Source organism: Triturus cristatus, chromosome 1_1 (genome assembly GCF_964204655.1).
Source record: "Triturus cristatus chromosome 1_1, aTriCri1.1, whole genome shotgun sequence".
Classification (NCBI taxonomy): Eukaryota; Metazoa; Chordata; class Amphibia; order Caudata; family Salamandridae; genus Triturus; species Triturus cristatus.
The window spans coordinates 1,065,667,344-1,065,690,200 of NC_140579.1; the positions used below are offsets into that span (position 1 = coordinate 1,065,667,344).

The 22,857-nt window shown below is 40.4% G+C and overlaps 1 protein-coding gene across 1 annotated transcript in view; it reads left to right on the forward strand.

Annotated features, from left to right (window-relative positions):
- LOC146871533 (uncharacterized) overlaps positions 1-22,857 on the forward strand; it is an 80,203-nt gene that overhangs the window by 47,457 nt on the left and 9,889 nt on the right. Inside the window, exon 4 of the mRNA XM_085651159.1 lies at positions 21,997-22,434. Within this exon, the coding sequence (XP_085507285.1) occupies positions 22,291-22,434 (144 nt within the window). The 5' untranslated portion in view covers positions 21,997-22,290. The remainder of the gene's footprint in view (positions 1-21,996; positions 22,435-22,857) is intronic.

The window sequence follows — 22,857 nt, forward strand, 5'->3', positions numbered from 1 at the left end:
CCTACCTTAGAGATTGGTCTTGGAGTCATTTCTGGCTGTATTCAGTTACATGGTTTGACATTCGCCTGCTGTTGGTGATTTCAGTATCATTCTTGTCATGGACATGCTCACTTAAGACCCTGGTTAGTCTGGTTTCCAGTACATTAGTAGCATGGTTTTATACATTTTACAGTCAGTCAACATACCTATGTCTGTTTTTAGTTTTTTTAGTTTTCATGGTTATACAGCTTTTTGCTCACACAGTTGAATATACCATCTTCTGTTGTTTATGGCATTAGCTAGTTCTTTCTCCCCCTCTCTCTTGTCTTCTAGAGCGTTGCCTCACGCCCTGAGTTGTAGCCAGGAGTGTAGGTGCATCCCTGACCTTTTGCGGGTAAGAGGACAATGCAGTCTGTACGCTTGACAAATGTTTATGCACGAGACATTTGTATTATGTTTAAGAAAACGTAGTAGATTTGTTCAGCACATTCATGTATTATTATTCTGTTTTGTCTTTAGGTGATTAAATTACATCACTACGGTGCCACATATCCACGGATAAGTAGGTACTCTGATAGGTTGTATCGCTCCTTTTTATTTCACTTATCACTTATTCACATTTTTTGCAGTAGTGTTACCTTTTGGTCCTGACGAAAGCCACAGTCATTGGGTAGACACAGGTTGGCTGAAACATGTTGACCCACGAGGGCGCGGCCCTATAACGTTTGTGGACGCGCTCCCCTCACAAATTTCTGCTGTTTTTAGTTTGGTGTCATTGGATACAGAATAAAATGTATTTTCCGATGATGATCAATTTTAAATCACTTTCCTATTTCACACACTGCATCTAGAATTCACCACACTTATGACAGTCTTCCTCATGCTGAGATAATCCGTCCTCCCAACCACAGGAATCAAAACATCCCTGAGCTCCTCCTTGTTATAGTAATCGAAGGAGTCGTAGCTCTATAACTACACCTGGTGTAGTTATGGGAGGTCCCAGATGATGAAGCATGCCACCTCGGTGGGTGATGGGACTTGGCCCTCTTTATGAGGACTTCTTCTTTTTTGTTTGAACGTGCTGACATGTCGCTTCTTTTCTTTTGAGAGATTGGTTTAGACCCGCAGACTCTACTTGTTGTGTTTGTTCAAGTGATTTGGGGATTTGTCTGCGCAGGTCTCTAAAAATTCCCTTAGACCCTATGACCAGTTGTTTCGTATTGAATAAAAGGATATTCAAATCCCACATAAACTGTGTGTGAAGGTAATCATATTCAAATCCCCAGAGTGATAGTGTGTAAAGATAATGGTATAGCCCCCATATATTGGTTAAAGAAAGTAATGTCCAAGTCCAAATAGAGGCAGTGTGTGGTTGTTGGGATTTTTGAGGCTCCACATAGAGGGAGTGTGTGATTAAAGTGATGTTCATGTCCCCATAGGGATAGTGTATGATTATAGTGATGTTCATGTTTCCACAAATATGTGTCATTAAAGTGATGTTCATGTTTCCACAAATATAGTGTGAGATTTTAGTGATGTTCAAGTCCCCACAAAGATAGTGTACAATTATAGTGATGTTCAAGCCCCCGCAAAGATAGTGTGTGACAATACTGATTTTTAAGTCCCCACAGAGATAGTGTGTGATAATTGGAATGTTTAACTCCTCACAAAGATAGTATGTGAATATATGATATTTAAGTCCAAAGAAAACGTCTTTAATGTGGAATGTTTCCACACATATAGTGTGTGATTATAGCGTTGATCAAGTTCCCACAAAGATAGTGTGAGTATAGTGATGCTCAAGGTGCCACAAGGATAGTGTGTGATTATATTGATGTACAAGTTCCCACAAAATTAGTGTGTGATTTTAATGGTGTTCAAATCGATACAAAGATTGTGTGAGATTAAAGTGATTTTCAAGTCCCCACAAAGATAGCGTGTGATTAAAGTATTTTTCAAGTCCTCAGGGAGATAGTGTGTGACTATTGGACTATTCAGCTCCCTACAGACAGTGTGTAAACAATGATTTTCAAGTCCAAAGGTAATATCTTCGCATTGGCATGTTCAAGCCTCCACATAGATAGTGTGTGATTATAAGGATATTCAAGTCTCACAATGATAGAGTGTAAAGGTAATCATGCTCAAATCACCAGAGCGATAGTGTGTCAAGATAATGGTATAGCCCCAAACATTGCTTAAAGATAGTGATGTTCAAGTCCAAATAGAGACAGTGTGTGGTTGTTGGCATTCTTGAGCTTTCACATAGTGATTACTGTGGTGTGCAAGTCCCACAGATATAGTTTGTGATTTTAGGGATGTTCAACTCCTACTAGGAGAACGTGTAAAGATAATGCTCTCTAAATCCCCAAAGAGATCGCGTATGAAGTTAGGAATGTTCAAGTCCCCACAGTGATAGTGTATGAAGGTCAATATGTTTAGGTCACCACAAAGGTAAAGACAGTTCCCACTCCACCATTTAAATCCTTTTGTTTGCCAATCTCTTATGGAGTCTCATAAGGCTCTGCTCTAAGTCTTGTCTTATTTAACTTTTATGTGGCCCCACCGGCAAAATTAATTTGCTCTTTTGTCATTACCTGGATGATTTATGCAGACGACACATAATTTGGTTCATCTTGATTTAGAAGTAACACCTCAAACAATCGTCATATCTTGCCTTACTGTAATAGTTTACTGGATGCAATCCAATTCTCTTAAAATCAATACTGGCAAGGTGGATAATCTATTATTATTGGCAATTTGCCACATATTTGGAAGTCAAAATGATGGCCTGGTGACCTTGCTCCAGCTCCTTGTCCAGTGACCACTGTTCAAAATGTAGGAGCCTGTTTTCTTCACAGCCCGCTGTCCTGTGTGGCACCTGGGAGCCTGCTTGACCTCCTGGCCTCGACTCCTGCATCCAGACTGGATCGGCTCTCTGATCCTCCCTGCTACCTTCTGACCGGCCACTAGGCAACTGGCCGTATGCCATTATCCTGGCTTACAATGCTAGCGTGTCTCAGGCCTCCCCCCAACCACCCCCCAGGCTACTTAATGCTCGCCACTGCGCAGCATTAGTGAGCCTTATTTCTACAACTCCGCTCTACTGCGTGACACCTGGGAGCCTGCTTGAACTCCCTGCCTCGACTCCTGCATCCAATCGGGATCGGCTCTCCGATTCTCGCTGCCCCTGCCACTTCCCAACTGGTTGCTAGGCAACCAGTTGGACACAATTTTCCTTGCCTACAACGCTAGTGGGTCACAGGCCTCGACCCACAGTCCCGCCCACCGCCCCGCCCAAACACCCAGGCTACTTAAAACTGGCCGCTGTGCGGCATTAGTGGACCTGTGTTTTTACAACACCGCTCTCCTGCGTGACACCTAGGACCTTGCCTGAACTCTCAGCCTCGACTCCTGAATCCAGACCAGACCAGCTCTTTGATCCTTGCTGCCCCTGCCACCTAGCGAACAAGGCAACCGGCCTGACGCCATTTTCCCAGCCTACTATGCTTGCGCATCGTAGGCCACGCCCCACAGTCGCACCCGCGCAGGCTACTTAATGCTAGCAGCTGCACGGCCGCTGCTGCTGGCGGCACACCGAAGGAATGCAAAAGGTAAGCCCATCTGCGCCCGCCCATGCTTGTCTGTAACCCAACCGCGCCCGGCATCAGAACCCTTCACCCTTCAACCATCCACCGATACTCCTGAGCCGCTCTCCAAGGAATGGAACCGGGTTGCTGCAGCACTCTCTGCTGCACCCGCTCACCCACAGACACCAAAGGAGCATTCGACTTCCACGCCACAGAGCCACGGGCTCCCACAAATACCACCTACTACTAGCCCGAACTTCAATGCATGCTCCTCAACGTCCACTCCCTAACCAAACATGCCATCGAACTCTGGGACACCATCACCACCAACAGCCCCGACGTAGTGTTCCTCACTGAGACCTGGCTCAAGGATTTCTCGGCCCCCAACATAGCCACCGCCACGCCAACTGGCTACAAACTGACCCACAGGGACCGGCCAGTCAGACCCGGGGGAGAAATTGCCATCATCCACAAGAACACCATCAAGCTCACCACCTGCAATGACCCCCCCACCCCCGACATGGAACACCCTAACTTCCACCTCCAAGCCAACCCCCACGCAACCATCAGAGGTACCCTCGCCTACAGGCCACCATGACCCGACCCCCCCCTTCTCCAACTCCATCACAGAAATCATTGCCCCCCTCGCCTTAAAATCCAGACATTACCTCTTCCTCGGCAACCGCAACTTCCACCTTGAAGACCCCTCAGACACCAACTCAGCCATGGATAGCCTCGGCCTCAAACAGATCAACACCAGCCCCACGCACACTGTCGGCCACACCCTTGACCCCATCTTCACATCCAGCGACAAAATCAGATACAGCCACACAACTCAGCTAACCTGGATGGACCACAGCATCGTCCATTTCACTATCGCTCTCAACCGACAGGCCACCATCAACCCACCCCACACTGCCCGCTGCAGCTAGAACACCATTACCGAACCTCAATGGATGACCACCCTTAACACCACCACCCTCCACACATCTGACGACATCAATCAAGCCACCCCCCACCTATCAGAATGGATTACCACTAGCACTGACTCCATCGCTCCCATCAAAACCCTCAGTAACAAAAGAACCAACAAGCACGCCAACTGGTTCAACCCCGAACTCAAAGCAGAAAAACACGAATGCAAACGTCCAGAGAGATGCTGGTGAACCAGCAAAGACCCAGGCGGCCGCACAGCTTGCAAGACTGCCCTCAAATCCTTCAGAGAAGTAAAGAAAGTCGCACTTGCCACCCGCCTCCAGGACAGCAACTGCACCAAATAACTATTCCACATTGTCAGAGAATTCTCTTCCCCAGACGCTGTTGAAAACACTATCTAGCCTTCCCAGTCCCTCTGCTACTCACTCATCAACTTCTTTCACACCAAGATTGCCAACATCTACAAGAACTTTGAACTCCAACCGCTGCAGCTGGACCTCCTCGCTCTTCCCACCATCCACCCACCATACCTCCTGACCGACAGGACACTGCTCTGCACCAAAACCACAACCTTCATCATGTCCTCCATCCATTCGAGAGCCCCAACAAGCCATTACCCGCACCACACCTTCAACCTCGGACACAAAGTAATAGGACCACTCCTCACCAGCATCAACTCAGCAATCAGTTTTGCCACCTTCCCAGCATCCTCGAAGCAAGCCAAAGTCACAACCACTTCTGAAGAAGCCCACAGCGGACTCATCAGACCACAAGGACTACCTCCCCATCTCGCTCTTCCCCTTCCCGGACAAGGTTCTGGAGAAAGCCGTTAACCGCCAATTCCCAAAAGACATACTAATTTTACCTGATGTGGGATAAGCCCTGGCTAGTGCACAACTTGCTATATGTGTACCTAGCTATGGAAAATATGGCTCATCCCAAAAGCCATTGCTATTGTCAGGCTATGTAAATAGGATTTCTTATTAAATGGGGAAAAGAACAGATCCAATAAACAATGGTCTATATCCATCAAGCCATTACAGGAAGCCCCTCCGGGTAGTTCTGTGGCCTCGGAAGAGTCATCGTAACTGGGAACAATATTTTCACCGATTAGCAAAATCACCTTGATGACATGGGACAAAGCGTGTTTAAAAGGGACCTACCACCTTTACCTTGTCATTTACTTCCATTGACCACTACTCAGATTTCACCTCCTACTTGAAGAGTGACAAATCTTTGGCAAGAGACAGAACGGATTTAGAAAATGCCAGATTTGTGCAAGAATAAAGCAGTTAAGCACTTCAAGGAAGTTATGGTTACGCTTGATCTTCCAGAATCTGAGAGATACTGCTATTGCTAGGTACAGCAGTGGGAGTGCAGCACAGCAATTAAAGTTAAGATATAGCTCTGTCATCCGCTCTCCCTTGCGTGAATATATGGTGTTACAACGCAAACAATTACAACGCATGCCTTTACAATGCAGTTTTTACATCGCAACTACCAATACAATGCATGATTTTGCAACGCATGACAGTACAACGCATTTATAGAAACTACCATTACAATGCATAACATTACAACACATGCCACTACAACGCATACCATTATAATGCATAATACTTTTGGGATAACAGTGGGGTAAGTGTTGGATAATGTAGGGGTAAAAATTACTATTCCAACTCCAGTGAGTGCAACAGTAGGCTAAGTGTTGGATAGTGTAGGGGTAAAAATGTTATCCCCATGTACCCCAAAACCCATTCCCACCCTAAAACTAAAAAATACCCATTTTTCACCTTATAATGCGTTGTAATGGCGTGCGTTGTAATGGCATGCGTTATAGTGGCATGCGTTGTAAAGGCAGTTGTGTTGTAATGACTGCGTTGTAAAGGTAGTGCGTTATAATTACTGCGTTGTAATGGTTGTTTCCCCCCTTGCGCTGGCCCACTTGTGTTTAACATGTGCCAGTGCTCATCTTTCCACTTTAGTTTCTATACAGTATGGGTCCTTTTTATCAAGGGTTTGCATCACATTTGCATTACGCACCATGGTGGATGTGAGACTCAAACCCTAAAATCCGATGTATCAAGCCACACAGGGCCACTTTGCCTTGTGCAGCAACTCTACCATCACTGGTAGACCTGGGAATGTGGCAAAAAGATACGCCTTCTTAGGAGAGGCGTAACAAGAAGAAATGTTTTTTTTCTCCTCGTTACTCCCTTTTTAGGTCTCGGCTGCGAAGGCTGCGCTTGCGCAGTCGAGCTCCGAGATTTAATGACTTGGAGAAGAGGGGCTTGAACCCGCCCCTGTTCTCCCCTGTTCTCCATTGGCTGGCCTCTTGAATGCTGGCCAGCCATTGGAGAAGAGGTCAGTCATTCAGATTAGGCCCCGTCCTTTTCGGATCGGGGGGCGTGTTTTTTGCAAGAAGTCTCATTCTCTCCTCCAGCCAATGACTGGAGGAGAGAAAAGACAAACACGCCCCCGAATCCGAAAATGCCGATGCCTTTCTCCGAGGCATTTCTGCTCTGCCTCGGAGAAAGGCGGTGGTGTTTTCCGGTGCCCTCAGAACCTACAGTCTCCCTGGAGTGGCTGATTTCTGTTTAGAGGCACCAATACTGGTATTAGTGATAATATCGCCTTCTATAATGGGGCCCGCTCCCTACTCCTTACCAGGGTCATCAGGGGTTCTTTGGTGTTATCTCCTGGCTGCCGATGTTCAGAGAATATGCTGTCTTGTGGCTCTCCCAGGCCAGCTTGTCTCGAGGATGAGCACAAACTGATCCTGCTCCCCAGGAAGTCGATTCTCGCAGCAGCCCGGCGGCCCCAGCTGAGCCGCACTGCAGCCTCCGCCCACACTCCTCCCAGTGTTCTCAGCCCCGTTGTTACTGTCTGCCGCATTAATCCAGAGTGGTGCCACCACGATGAAGGTAACCCTGCTTTTCAGGACCCCCCCCCCCACTATCCGCCGCACTCAGCACAGCCCCGGAGAGACCTCACCCTATTTTCGGCATGATTGAGAGCACAGGTAAGCGAAAAAGACTTGCCGCTGCCGTCAGCCTAGGAGAGTTTGCGACCGGAGCTAACTAGCAGCCTTGCCTTACGGACCTCAGTATGCTTCTGAGCCTCTGAGTGTATCCTGGTGGCTTCGTGGCCCGTAAGCGTCATCTTCTCTGAAATACCTGGCGAGTTTCAGTGCTCTCCTTGTCTGTATATCTTTCAATTTGTACTTCCAGTATTTTCATATATGCTAATTTATGCTACTCGTTCTTTAATGGCATTCAGCCCTGACTTCGCATTACAACACCATCCATTATAGGCATGCAGAGCGACTCTCCCCTACTTCCATACCCTTCTTTCTCATTTATGGAATGACCCAGATGGTTAGCTTCTACGTCTCAGGAATTCTGAACAAGCATTTACAATGCAACGGTCTTGGCATTGTTAAAGTTAGAGCTATTGGCATTGCTCATGACAATGCCGTTTCTTTAAATGTTTTAAAAACAAAAACATAAACAAAAATAATGTCATGAGCAATGCCAATAGCTCTAACTTTAACAATGCCAAGACCGTTGCATTGTAAATGCTTGTTCTCTGTGTGCTGCATTTTGCAGCACACATAGAAAGAAGAAAATGCCTCTCTGGATTGTTGCTGTGCAGGAAAGTGTACCATCCTGCAAAACAAAATCCTGCATGCAACACAGGCATCCTTGCACCATGGTGCAAGGGTGTCTGCTTTGGCGTTAAGCAGCCCATTGTGTGCCAGTGCAGGGGAAAGGACAGGAATGCACCATATTGTAATAAATATGGTGCATTCTTGCCCTTTCCCAGTAACAAAGTGCAGCAAGGTGCCACTAAATCTCTAAATCAATGCAGCAGCTGGTATGTTTGGTTAATGAACCCTTTTTCACATTACAAATGCCGGACCACACAGGGCTGGCTTTCTCGCTGGTGGTGCCCGTGCGAAAGTCTTTTTTGACCCCCTCCCCATGACCTCCATGCAGGGCCGGACTGGCCGTAGCGGGCACCGGGCAATCCCCCCGGTGCGCGGCATGGGTGGGGGCCGGTTTTGGGCCGGTTTTGGTTCCCAGTCCGGCCCGGCCTCTGTGTTCACAGATCTCCTTACTACCTCCCTCACAGTGCCCCTCACATCTCCATAGTCCATCTTCCACATACATGTTTGTTTTATAGCACTGCTCATATCAGAGTAGGGTTTTTTCAGAGCACTTTACATCACACACACATTCTACTGGGACAGTTAATGATACTTGTAAATCAGTCTATAGAAAATGTTACATAAGGCAATGAGGATTAAAAGGTGTAGCAATCACATCATCCATACTATTGCGCAGTATACATTAAGAATGTTTGGCCTAGAGAAGCACAGCATTTAAAATGTACCACAGTGTTTAGGGTTGGCTTCACTAATAAGAATATATTTCTATCCAAACGAACCCTTTTTTTGCAATATTAGGATAATAAAAGACGGGGGAAAATGCATAAAATTCTAACTTATACCATGCACTTTGCATGCAACTCTTTAATGACAGTTCATGGGTAACTATGGTAGGATTATAATTAATGAACTACAAGTAACAAAAGGATCTCTGTGACAAAAGCAGTAACCCACTGAGCTATACACAGAAAAGGCAGTTCTGTGATCTGCATGGTACGTGTTCTTTGCAGCAGGCATATTAACCTGCTGCATTACTTTATGATGAGCCAAAGCTGTCACTTGAAAAAACTGCAATCTCTCTCTCCAGCAGGAACATTAATCATCAAAGAGATCCTGAAATTTTTATTTTTAGCTGAAAACCTCTGGACACACAAGAAACTCTGCAGCAGGTGCTTTTAAACCCAACAGCGATTTCTAAATTCAGTACCGCCTAAGGTCAGCGTCCCATGCGGCTGCACCGGTTGCATCACCTTAAAGCCGGCCTTGAGAGCACATGTATAATAGTGAAAAAAATGTTAGGACTGGGACATTTACTATCATTGGACAAGGGACAGAGACCCCTGCGAAATTGCACTGCTCTCCAGGTGTTTTCCCTAACTGCTTCTATTTCTACAGCAGTTCCTGCCCTGCCTGCATTTTTTCTGTATACCCCTCTCCCCTTGTTAGTTCCTGTAGTTCTATCTCCTTCAGAAGCTCTTGCTTTTCCTACCTTTCTTCCCACCTATTTGCTAGCCAGTACTGATCTCTGCATGGTTCCTTTGGACGTCTCTTACATCTGCAGTTGCTATTTTCTTTAAATTTAAAATGTGGGCGTGCCTTTCTCAGCAAATCCTGTTTTCATTGTCTGCACTTTCACCTCTCCTCTGTGACAGCCCTGATTTTCTTCCTACTCCCTCTTCCTCTCATCTCTTCCTCGCCATATACTTTTTTGTACGATTCTCTTTTCCTCCTTGTCTCCATTCGTTTTCTCTCTTTCATCCCCATTTGCCTTTGTATGTCACCAATTTATTTTCGCCACTCTTTTGTTCAGTTAGAGAAATGTTTTTCCGAAATGACAGGGTAGTCTATTGTTGCATTTGTTCTCCCACAAAGCTAATCATTATTTACCTGGAGAAGAACAACTTGTTAAAAAAAAATTAAAAGAACTGCAAATATCTACCAACATTCCGCCTTCAAACGTTTCTCATATGCATCCTTTTCACATAGCACAAACTCTGCCCCTTGCCAACCCGGGAACGCTTTTATTTAGAATGCGATAATTACCAGAATATTTTGTAGGCACACACATTAAATTTTGTATGCCTCTTGCAAATGTTTTATTTTGTTTTTGTAACCATCATTTCGTAGTGAGCTTGATGCGATGATCAAGTGAGAATCTCTGGGTGTTGGGCCCCATGCTTGCTGTTGTCAGGGCAAACATTGAGAAGTATGCCATGCCGCTTCTCTGTAGACTTTTAGCAAGGTGTGCTCTGTTGCAACAGGGCCCAACCCCCCACAGGAAGCGTTTCCCGTCTTTCACCGTCTCTGGGGTTTTCAGGGACTAGTCTCTTGTCATGTTAATTGACCTTTTGAGATGCTCAATCGCGCATTTGCACTTCTGTGAGTGGCCATCCTGAAGTTCTGCTCCGAATCCTGTTTTCCGTTTCCTTTCGTTCAGTAGCAATTGTGCTAATAGATAGTTTGGAGGTTCTTGTAAACATTTCTCTGTTTAGGGAATAGAACATATATTGTAGCGTGAAATGAAATTTAGTGTTTAATTTATCTATTTTGTAGTGGATTTAATAGGCCACATTTAAATTCCTATCTTTCCCAATTAAAAATGTAAAAAAATCAAGCGTGTCTGGAAAAAATGCATTATGTAAGTTTGTCTCAGACAATATTATTGATGTTAAGTGCACTATAAAAATTGAGCATATATGTTATGAGCAATAGGCAGCAATTTCAATTTAGCCCACTTTGCCCATGCCTCACAATTAATCTGATTTGGAGACGAGCAGGGAGGTTACAGAACGAGCGGGACAATAGCATGGCAGTACATATAGAACTAAACAAGCATTGGCATAGCCAATAGGTCTCGCCTTTGGAACCTTATAAGTGTTTAGCCATGCAACAGTTGATGTTCCTGCACCAAGGATATTGTGCTGCATAACTAAATACTTATAAAGTTCCCAAAGCGAGACCTATTGGCTATGCCAATGCTTGTTTCCTCTTGCTTGGCTGTTGTGAATAAATAGCAAGAAAAGATAGCCTAATACTCTGCTCCGAGTCTTTAGTAAAATCCAGCCTTTCTGACACCAAGTCTAGGACACTCTCAATTACAGCTAATGAGCTCAAAGTTTACACTCCAGAATGACGCAATTTATTTCAAGACAAAATGTCACATATGGCCGGGTACCTACTGCTTCCCGCCTGCTGTCTTAATTTTTGACACAGACTTTTAGTTTTGTATACAGTTAGTACCTACTATGCAGAACCTAAGAAGCCACTACATCCCACACTAATCGTCGCTATATACTCACTCCATGGTGCAGTAAAATGCATACTGTGGTACATCCCTTTTAGCAGTTAATTCATGCATCACTGATATAAACATCTAAACACGCTAAACCTTATTATACAAAAAGATTCTGTTAACTGCTGCAGCTTATATTTTCTGGCGTTGACCGACAGCAAGATATGTGGCCATGACTTTCAGCTGTTTAACGCAAAACAAAACAGTCGTACAAAACATGCAGCTCACCCGCTTGCAAACCCTGCTCCTTTCTGGTCACATATAAAGGTGCATTTGTGGGTTGCGAATACTTTATGTAACATTTCAGTCAATTTCGCAAAATGCAAAAACAGAATTCAAATGCTGTATTTTAGCACAGAATGAGTACTTGCAGCCCAAAAAAGGCAAGCGCTGCAAACTGCAACCCTTCATGTTGTGATTCTTCACATTTGTTCTTTTGCGTTGGATTTGCCGTGAATGTCGCGTAATTATGAGGCATGGTGTAATAAAATCATTTTGGGAATTTCATGTAACAAGTGTAACGTGAAATTACTGAAATTACACCAGATAACACCCACGTTCAGGAAACTTTGCCTGGGCCTTACACAACATCTTTCACTAAAGCGTAAAATGAAAATTCAATTTGTGGTGTGAACTGTGTTTATGCTCGATTCAGCTTATTTAATGGCAGAAAACTTGTATTTTAAGGGAACTGCTGCAAATTGTTATATGCAAATGCAATTTGCAAGACTGTGTAATTCCTCCTGTGACACTTTCAAACAATCCTGCTCAGTATATAGTTTATCCACTAGTGCAGTTGCAGACTGGATTAGAGGTTGAATTAACAAGCAGTGGGGGATATTCTCAAAGAAGTGGCGGTGCCACCACTTCAGAAACACGAGGCTGCACCCTATTCTCAAGAATGTTGTGCAGCCTAACGTTTCCCCCTGCGATGGTGCTAAGTGTCACGACTTAGCACCAAAGCAGGCACCCTTGCGCCAGAGTGCAAGGGTGTCTGTGTGCAGGGAGGGTAGTTTATGTACAGGAAGGTGCCCCTTCCTGCACATAAACAAATCTAAAATACCATTTTGTAATTTTCATGTGTGCTGCTTCGTTCAGCACACATGAAAGTTACATATTGGCATTTTTTAAAAGGTTTGTTCATGTACATGAAGGAACACCTTCCTGTACATGAACAAACCATGGCATTTTGCTTTTTCCATGTGTGCTGCAAAAGGCAGCACACATGGAAAAAGCTAAAATGAGGAGAAATAAAGTATTTCTCCTCGTTTCGCCTACTTAAGACCAGGATTTTTCTACCCCATGATACTACACTCCAATGTATCTCACTCCACTCTTCCCCAATCTATATCACTCCACTCCAGTCGTAACTCTACTCCAGTCTTTCCAATTCCACTCTACCTCACTTCAATCTACTCCACTCCACTCTACCACAATATACCACGCTCCAATCCACCCAATCTCCCTCTCTCCACTGTACCCCAATCTACCACATTCCAACCCACTCTGCCCACTCTACCCAATCTACCCCAGTCCACTTCTCTCCATACCACCACCTGCTATTCAAATCTATCCCACTCCAATTCAATCTAATCCACTCTACCCCAATTCACCCCCCGCCAATGTATCCCTCCCCACTCCACCCCAAACTAGTGTACTCCAATTTACCCTATGCAGTATGTCCCACTCCGATCTACCCCAATCTCCTCCACTCCAATCTACTCCAAACTACCCTACCCTGATCAATCTACACCACTCAAATCTACCACACCCATCCCAACCTACCTCACGCCAATCTATTCAACTCCACTCCAGCCTACTCTACCCCAATTCAATCTACCCCACTTCAATCTACTCCACTCCAATATATCCCAACTCTGCCAAACTCCACACCACTCCCAATCTATCCCACTGCAGTCTACCCCACATTGTCTTCATTTACCCCACCCCATCCCAGTCTACCCCACCCCACACCACTCCAATCTATTCCAATGTACCCTCCTTTCTACGCTACTATAATCCACCCAATCTGTCCCACTCCGCTCTAATCTACTCAACTTCCCTCCAGTCTACCCCACTCCACTCCAATCTACCCCAATACACCCCACTCCATTCTGCCCCAATCCACCACACACAAGTTTACTCTACCACACTCAACTTCACTCCATACTACCACATGTCATTCAAATCTATCCCACACCAGTCCAATCCAATCCACCCAATCTGCCCCACTCCAGTCCACTCTACCCCAACCATCCAAACTCAATTCTAGTCTACCCAATCTACCATACCCCACTTGACTCCATATTACCAAATGCCACTCAAATCTACCACATTCCAGTCCACTCAATTTACTCGACGCCACTCTACCCCAATCTACCACATTCCAGTCTACTCTAGCCAATATACCCCACTCCACTTCACTCCATACTACTACATGCCACTCAAATCTGCCCCACTCCAGTCCAATCTGCCCACTCCAATCCACCCTATCTACTCCTTCTACCCTACTCCGATCTACCCCACTCCAATCTACTCAACTCCAATCTACCTCACTCCACCCCTGTCTACCATATCCCACCCCAATCTACCACACGCCACCCAATCTACGCCACTCCACCCCAATTCAATCGGCCCCACTCCAATGTACCACGCTAATCTCCCCAACTACCCCACTCTAATTTACCCCACTACATTCTACCCTAATCCACCCCACTCCATTCTACCCCACTCTACCCCATTCCAATGTATGGCAGTCTACCACACTCCACTCTACTCCAATCTACCCTATTCCGCTATACCTCAATCTACCCCTCTCCTGTCTACCCTACACCACCCCACTCCATGCCACTAACTTTTAGTCTTGCTGAACAGCAGCCCCAGTGGTATACAACATGGCTAAAACCCATTGCCAAAGCCAATAGCTATCACATAGGTGAGACCTTTTGGATTTGCCAATGTTTATTTGTAAAGCTCTATGAACAGTTTTTATATTCAGCAATTCAAATGATTCAAATGTAATTGCATATTATGATGACGTTTGAATATATCTTTTAAGAAGTTCATTAATTTTATAAGAACATACTTCAATTTGCTGTCTGCAAGTACGTAATCCTTAGCAAAGTGGAAGCCTAGTCACTCACTTATCTAGCCATATTCTAAAAGAACATAGTACATTGTGCATATAAATATGTAAACTGAGGACAAGCAACATCAAAATTCTGAATTCCTGGTACAGACATCTAAAATCTAACAATATGCATTGATGCCTGTAGGTTATGTGCACAAAAATGATCAATTCAGTTTATACTGAATCACAGTGCAGTGCACCATCATTGTTTAGTTACAAATAAGGATCAAGCGGCAACAGCAAAGAATGTTGGGATTTGAAACTGACCCAAACCACTTTTAGCAATGTTCATAAAACCACTTATAATGTTTAGATACAACAATTCTAACATCAATAGCTTCATGTAAATAAAGTTTTATTTTTAATGAATAGAGAAAAGTTTAACATGGATGAAAAATATTTGGATAAACACAAGATATGAAGCTTTTCCTTTGAAATGTCTGTCCTTTCTGCTGCTACTGAGTGTTTCTAGTTAGCAAAGTGTGTTTAAATGCAAAGTGTGTTTAAGACTGCAGTACCACCTCCTGTCTACAGGGGCAGAGCTGAGCAGAAATATAAACACACTTGATGAAACACAGGTCCCCACAAGGTAATTTTTTCAAAAGTTGTAAAAATTGGCACAGATGTTCCTGAAGTCATTTTTTATCATTTAGAAGACATTGCCTTGTGGGGACCTGGGTTCAAGTCCCCACAGTGCACTCAAGTCCCCACAGCGTGAGTGTGTTATCACACCCAAGTCCCCACAAGGATAGTCACACACACACACACACACACACACACACACACACACACACACACACACACACACACACACACACACACACACACACACACACACACACACACACACACACACACACACACACACACACACACACACACACACACACACACACACACACACACACACACACACACACACACACACCACCCCCCCCCCCAATACATACATAAAACATACATCTATTCAGATTAATATCTTATAAAACTGTCTACAACTAACAGCAATAACATAGATACAACACAATATACTACTACTACATATGCAAGTATAGTTAAAAAACACTTAAGCGCAACACAGAAATCAAAAATAGTAATAGCATAAACATAAATGTACAAGAACGGACAGCCTCAACAAGTGATTTACATACCAACACATATACACATAGTTCCCATCATACAAACATACCAAATACTGAAAGTAATGCAATAATAGTTCCCCAAAGTACCACCAATGGCATATTGTCCAAAAGGCAAAATACCATAGAGAATACCAACATAGACACACACTTTTTAGCAGAAGCACAACAAGAAATAAATGTATTAAATCACACACACAAACAGCAAAAAGAAACAAATATTAGAAAAACATAAAAATGTGCACAATCTCTACCAAATAGTATATGTGCTATTCTACAGAACTACTGTAAACCAGCATATACTTGGGATAGTCTAGATTTACATTCTATTATGGATCTCGGAGATGCTTTATATATTGAAATGCACTCTGTTAATAACAAAAATTGTATGCAGCCACAATATTTACCAAATTACATAGACCACAATAACATTATATATTCAATTAAGCTAAAAAAATGCTTTAGAATCGAGATAACAAAACAAGCACAAATTCAAAATACCAAATTTATAACAACATTCACTTCTGCAATTAATTTACAAACTGGTGTATTAATCTGTATGAATACATATACAATTTCAGTATTCAAAACTATCCATACACACTTTATATTTAATTCAAATAGCCAAGATGGAAAAGTAATACCTCATCCTAATGGGACATGTATTGCTATAGAAATCAACTCTATTAATCTACTTATAGAATACATCATAAAGTTAGCTGATAAAGAAAAGCTAACAAATTCACTGAGTATTACAACACAATTACCAAATTGTCACTTAAGGTAACACAAAGAAACCATAGCAAAAAAAGAATAAACTATAAAAAACATATATGTCCATACTACAAACATAGTTCAAAATACATTAACACATATCCCACCAAAAAACGTACAAGTAGGAGATACGATTATTGAAACACTAAACAGCAATAGCCAAACACATAAAGAGCTTTCCACAACCACCAGTAATATTGCTTCTAACATAACTATTAGCAATACCAATGTACTAACAAACACATTTACACCTGATGCTGAATTTCAAAATCACACAACTAGAATAGAAGTCCAACAAAATAACAGTAACAGAAAAAGAAAGCATACACAAGAACGAGAAAGTTCACTTAACACTAATACAAATATAGCATCATCGACAACAAATGCCATAATTAGTAGTTTTCATGCACAAATTACATATGACCCAGAGTTTGCTTGCACTATTTGCAATCAATTATGGCATAAACAAAGTTTACAAAAAACACACAATATAAAAAAACAGGCAAAATTCATAGAATGTAACATTAGCAAATATCAAACAGAAGATATATGCAAAACATGCTACACATATATTTCTAAGGACAAAATACTACCTTGTTCTTTCTATAATGGGATGAGATTTCCTGGTATCCCACCAGAATTACACTTGCATAATTTAGAAGAAAGATTAGTATCACCAAGAATACCTTTTTTACAAATTAGAACACTACCACGTGGGTTCCAAAAATCTCTCTCAGGTGCAGTAGTTAACGTACCTGCGGATGTTATGACGCAGTTACTGTTTTACCAAGGCAAATTAATGATAACATGACAATTCCCATAAAATTAAAAAGAAAATTAAGTTATAAATCCTATACCCATTTTGAAAATGTTAGACCAAATAAAGTAAAACGTGCAGCTCTATATTTAGCAACTACTAGCAGTATGTTCCAAGTATATGGAGTCACCATTAATCCAGATTGGGAATATACACCAGCAAATATACCACCTTGTAATGACACTTCTGATACAAACAATACATCAGATTCCTCAGACAACATTGCAGCAGGGAATTTAGATACTATGTTAACTAATGAAACTATAACTACAGAAAACATTAATATTATAAATTTAGCACCTGCTGAATATAACATGCCAAGAGGTCTATATGAAGACAAAGATTCTGAATATTTAGCTTTCCCTACAATATTTTGTGGGAAGCGAAGTCCAACAAATAAAGAAAGGCATGTACCAATACATTACAGTACCATCTGTCAATGGGAATTAAGAAGTAATGATCAAAGAGTAGCAATGTCTATAACAAATGTTTTCTTTAAATTGAAAAAGTTGCACATTAAACAAATACAGAGTAAAATATACATCTCACTTAGAAAATACTTTACCAATGGGAACATTATTACGGCAAAAGACATGAAACAGAAATTAGACCGCATTTTACAAATTAATGAGGGATACAAAATACTAAAAACTATACGTAGCTCGCCACCATATTGGGAGCAATGCAAAAAAGACATATTTGCTATGATTAGACAATTAGGAATACCAACATTTTTTTTTACTTTATCAGCAGCAGAAACTAAATGGTATCATTTAATCAACATATTATTGCGTAGTGAAAAAAAAATGTTACAAAAGAAGAATTTGAAAATATGTCATGGGAAACAAAATGCACATTAATACAACAAAATCCTATTACATGTGCAAGACATTTTGACTTCCAAGTTAGAAAATTATTTAATTGTATTTTATTACATGAAAGTAACCCAATTGGCAAGATTATAGATTACTTTTATAGAGTTGAATTCCAACAACGAGGATCACCACATATACATGCAATAGTATGGATTGAGAATGCTCCACAATATGAAACTTCTGAACTCAATGCAGTTATTACTTTTATAAATAAATATGTGACGTGCAAAAACACAAGATCCAAATATAGTCTTTATTACCCCTCCAAAGACACGGGCATACAAAATATTGCCGTATCAAACATAAAAGAATCTGCAAATACCAGTACCCAAAATATCCAATGCCAGAAACTTTTATACTAGAACCATTAACACTAGACAAAACAGATCAAGAGGTCCTTCAGCAAATTGAACTAATACACCTAACTATGAACACACAAGACTTCCCAAGTTATTCTTTTAGTCAGTTTTTAGATTCTATGCCACTAGATACAAGACAATATGTTTTATGTATACGGTGCATTATAGAAAAAAATACTATTTTCCTAAAAAGAACAACAGCTGAATGCTTTATTAATAACTACAATACTACAATTTTACAAGCATGGCAAGCACACATAGATATACAATACATCTTAGATGCATATGCATGTGCCGTATATATAGTATCATATATTAGTAAATCACAGTGTGGAATGAGCAGAATAATTGCACAAGCTGCAAAAGAAGTTTATCACAATCCAAGTATAAAAGATCAACTTAAGCATATAGGTAACAAATTCTTAAACTGTACAGAAATAAGTGCACAAGAAGCAGCCTCTCTTATACTTCAAATTCCTTTACGGAAAAGTTCTAGATCTTATGTTTTCATTAATACAAGCCCTCCAGAAAAGCGTACCTACTTATTAAAAGACATAGAAACTATAAATTAGTTACCAGATACATCCAATCAAATACAATATGATAATGTTATAGTAAAGTACAGCAAACAGCCTAAAAAATTAGAAACATATACATTAGCTGACTATGCATCTATGTATAATGAAAATAAACAAAGTAGAAAGCGAAAAAATGAAACAGACCACGACAATTTTCTCATTGAAAATAACTTTTATAGCTCAGATGAGGAAGAACTTGAGATTAATATACAGGATGAAACAGTAGAACCAGACTATAGAAAACGCAAAAAACAGAAAATAATTCTCTATTGCAGATTTAACAAAAAAAATGACCCAGAAAATTATTATAGAGAATTGGTAATGCTTTATTACCCCTGGAGAGAAGAAAATCAAATAATTGGTCATAAGGGAACATATTATGAACAATATCTAGAAATTCAAAACATAGTTGACTTTAATCATAATAAGTATAATAAGCATAATAAAACATTAGCGCCTAATAACTATTTAGACTGTGCATTAGACACATTACTTATACCTCCAACAGATATAGAAACAGATGACAACATATGTCCTGAAGTTCAAGTCAATGAACCACTATTATATGACATGTCATTCGATTTAGGCATTAGAAGTACAAGTACTGATGAACTTTTAACCAATAATATAATGCCAAATGACCAATATCACAGTTTAATGCAAAATCTTACAAATGAACAACTTAACTTTATATACCATCACTTACATTGGATAAAAACAAAAGAAACACCCTGCTACACATTTTGTACAGGCGGTGCAGGAGTAGGCAAAAGCTTCCTTATTGCAGCACTTTACCAAACATTAGTACGCTTTTACAATTTCTAGAGCTGGAGAAAATACAGATAACATATATGTATTGCTTGCAGCTCCAAAAGGCAAAGCAGCACATAACATTCATGGTAAAACGCTACATAGTACGTTTAAGATACCAGTTCCGCAAATACTAACTCATAAACCACTAACTCATGAGAACAGAAGCACACTCCAAAAAGAATTACTGCATCTTAAATTGCTAATAATTGATGAAATATCAATGGTAGGGGCAAATCTCTTCAATTTCATACATAATCGGTTACAAGAAATAAAAATGTCTAACCTCCCTTTTGGTGGAATATCCATTTTAGCAATTGGAGATTTTTATCAATTAAAACCAGTTTTTGACACATACATATTTGAAAATTCTAGGCATTCATACAGACCAGTAAGTACTAATTTATGGCAAACGCACTTTAAGTTATTTGAGTTGACAAAAATTATGAGGCAGCTAAATGACTTGCCATTTGCTGAACTACTAAACCGATTAAGAGAAGGAACACAAACTAATGCAGATACAATACAAATACAAACACGCGAATTAGACCCACCAAAAAACATTAGCAAGACCATACCTTATATTATGGCAACAAACAAAGAAGTTAATAACATTAATAATGAAGTTTTATTGCAGCACATAATAAACTATCCTGTTTACACAGCAACCGCTATAGATACAGTTGCATCTGACCTAACTGAAGTAGTCAATCAAAAAATACTAACTCAATTACCTACAGACCAACTAAAACAATGGGCCTGCCATTCATATTACATATTGCATTGAAATTAAGATACAATCTAACTTGCAATATAAATGTCAATGATGGCTTAACAAATGGTGCTACAGGTATAGTTGAATTAGTAGAAACTATCAATAGCATCCCTAATGTAATATGGATTCATTTTGATAAGGAAACCGTTGGTAAATTGACAAGGCAAGAAAATAGACACATATATTGCAATAACATTTCACCTCATTGGACACCAATTCATGCAATCTCAAGACATTTTCAATTTACACAAAAATTTATAACAATTATTCGCAAACAATTCCCCCTACGCCAATCATCTGCACGTACTATACATAGAACACAAGGAGAAACTATTGAACCACTTTACATCCACTTTAACAATAGCAAAATACATCCTTTGCATTATGTAGCTCTAAGCAGAGCAAAATCATTAGCCAACATATATATTAAGAGCTTTCAGCAAGACAAAATAGTTGTACATCCAAAAGTACATGAAGAAATGACCCGATTAAGGACAGATATGCAATTGGCAATATCCGTACCCCAATTATGTAACTATCTCCAAAACTGTAATATTATTGTACATAACATACGTTCACTACAAAAAATTTACAAAGCTATACAAGCCGATATAAATATCATGAATGCAGATATTCTATGCCTCACTGAAATAAACACAACTAGGAAAGGAGATAGCAATAATGTATTAATTCAACAATACCATCTATTAATATTTGATAAATTCCACAATCAGCATACTAAGCATGGAATAGCAATTTACTACAAGAAAAATATTTTCTTGTTGCCAATTTATGAAACACAACACAAAATTGACATTGTACATTTTTCTCTGCATCTTAATAATTGTGACTAGTTATTTGTTATATTATACAAACCACCACATGTACAACTACAAAAACTATTGCAAGTATTAACTACCATATTAAACTTTTATCCTAATTATAAATGTATAATCATGGGTGACTTCAACATAGATTTAACACAAGTATCACAAAACACAACACTACTATTAGAATACATGCAAAACCAATTTCAATGTCACCAAAAAATACAAGCCTACACAACAGACTACAATTCAACACTAGATCATATATATACTAATGTAAATGTGACTCACTTTGGTATATTAGAGTCATATTATAGTGATCACAAAGCATTATGGGTAGCAGTGTAATAAGCATAATTTATCATTTAATATGTTCTTTTCTTTCAGAAATTTTCAATGTTACTATATTATATTCAGAATGTATGCTCACATTTTTCTCTCATTGCAGATAATTTCTATACAAGAAATTAAGCAGACAAAACAAGAAGAAAGCAAACCTTATCAAAAAGCAATAAGAGCTAACATAGTGAAATGCTCTTCGAAAACAAACTACAAAAACGCAAAGCAAGAAAGTAAAATTTTATATCATATTGCTCTAGCTGATGAAAGTGGGTCAATTAAAGGAACTTGCTACAACGATGATTTTTACAAACAGACAGAGGAAGGAAATGCAATTATAATTAGAAATTTTATTATCAAGAACAATGTGGTAATCTTAACTGAACAAACAAAGATCTCCAGAATGCCACCCTTAACAATTCCACCAGAAATTACCCAAGAAGCAGAATACATACTGCAACCACCTGCTCCACCGATTTCACCAATTAAAACAATAAGAGAGGCAAACTTACGATCATTAATGAGCATATTAGGGACAATATCTGAGGTACGTTGCTTATAAGGAAATGCATTTATACATATTCACAATTACATTTAATAGTCTGTTTGCAACCACACACTTTAACACACTGTCTACCACACACTCTGTAAGACACACTCTCTAAACCACTATAACATACACTCTATAACACAATTTCAAACACAAACTCCTTACCACACACACTCTCAACAGCACACTCTTTACTACACACTCTGTACAACACTCTCTCTAACACACATTCTATCTAGATCAATTTCTACTACTGACTATTGTTTGCTTCTCCATTACACACATTACTACTATTTACTAATTTCTACTACTCACTCTATAACACACTTTTAAATATACACACTCTATTACATACATTTAAATACACACTCTCTATAACTCACTCTTTACTACATAACCCTTAACAATAGTCTCTAGTAA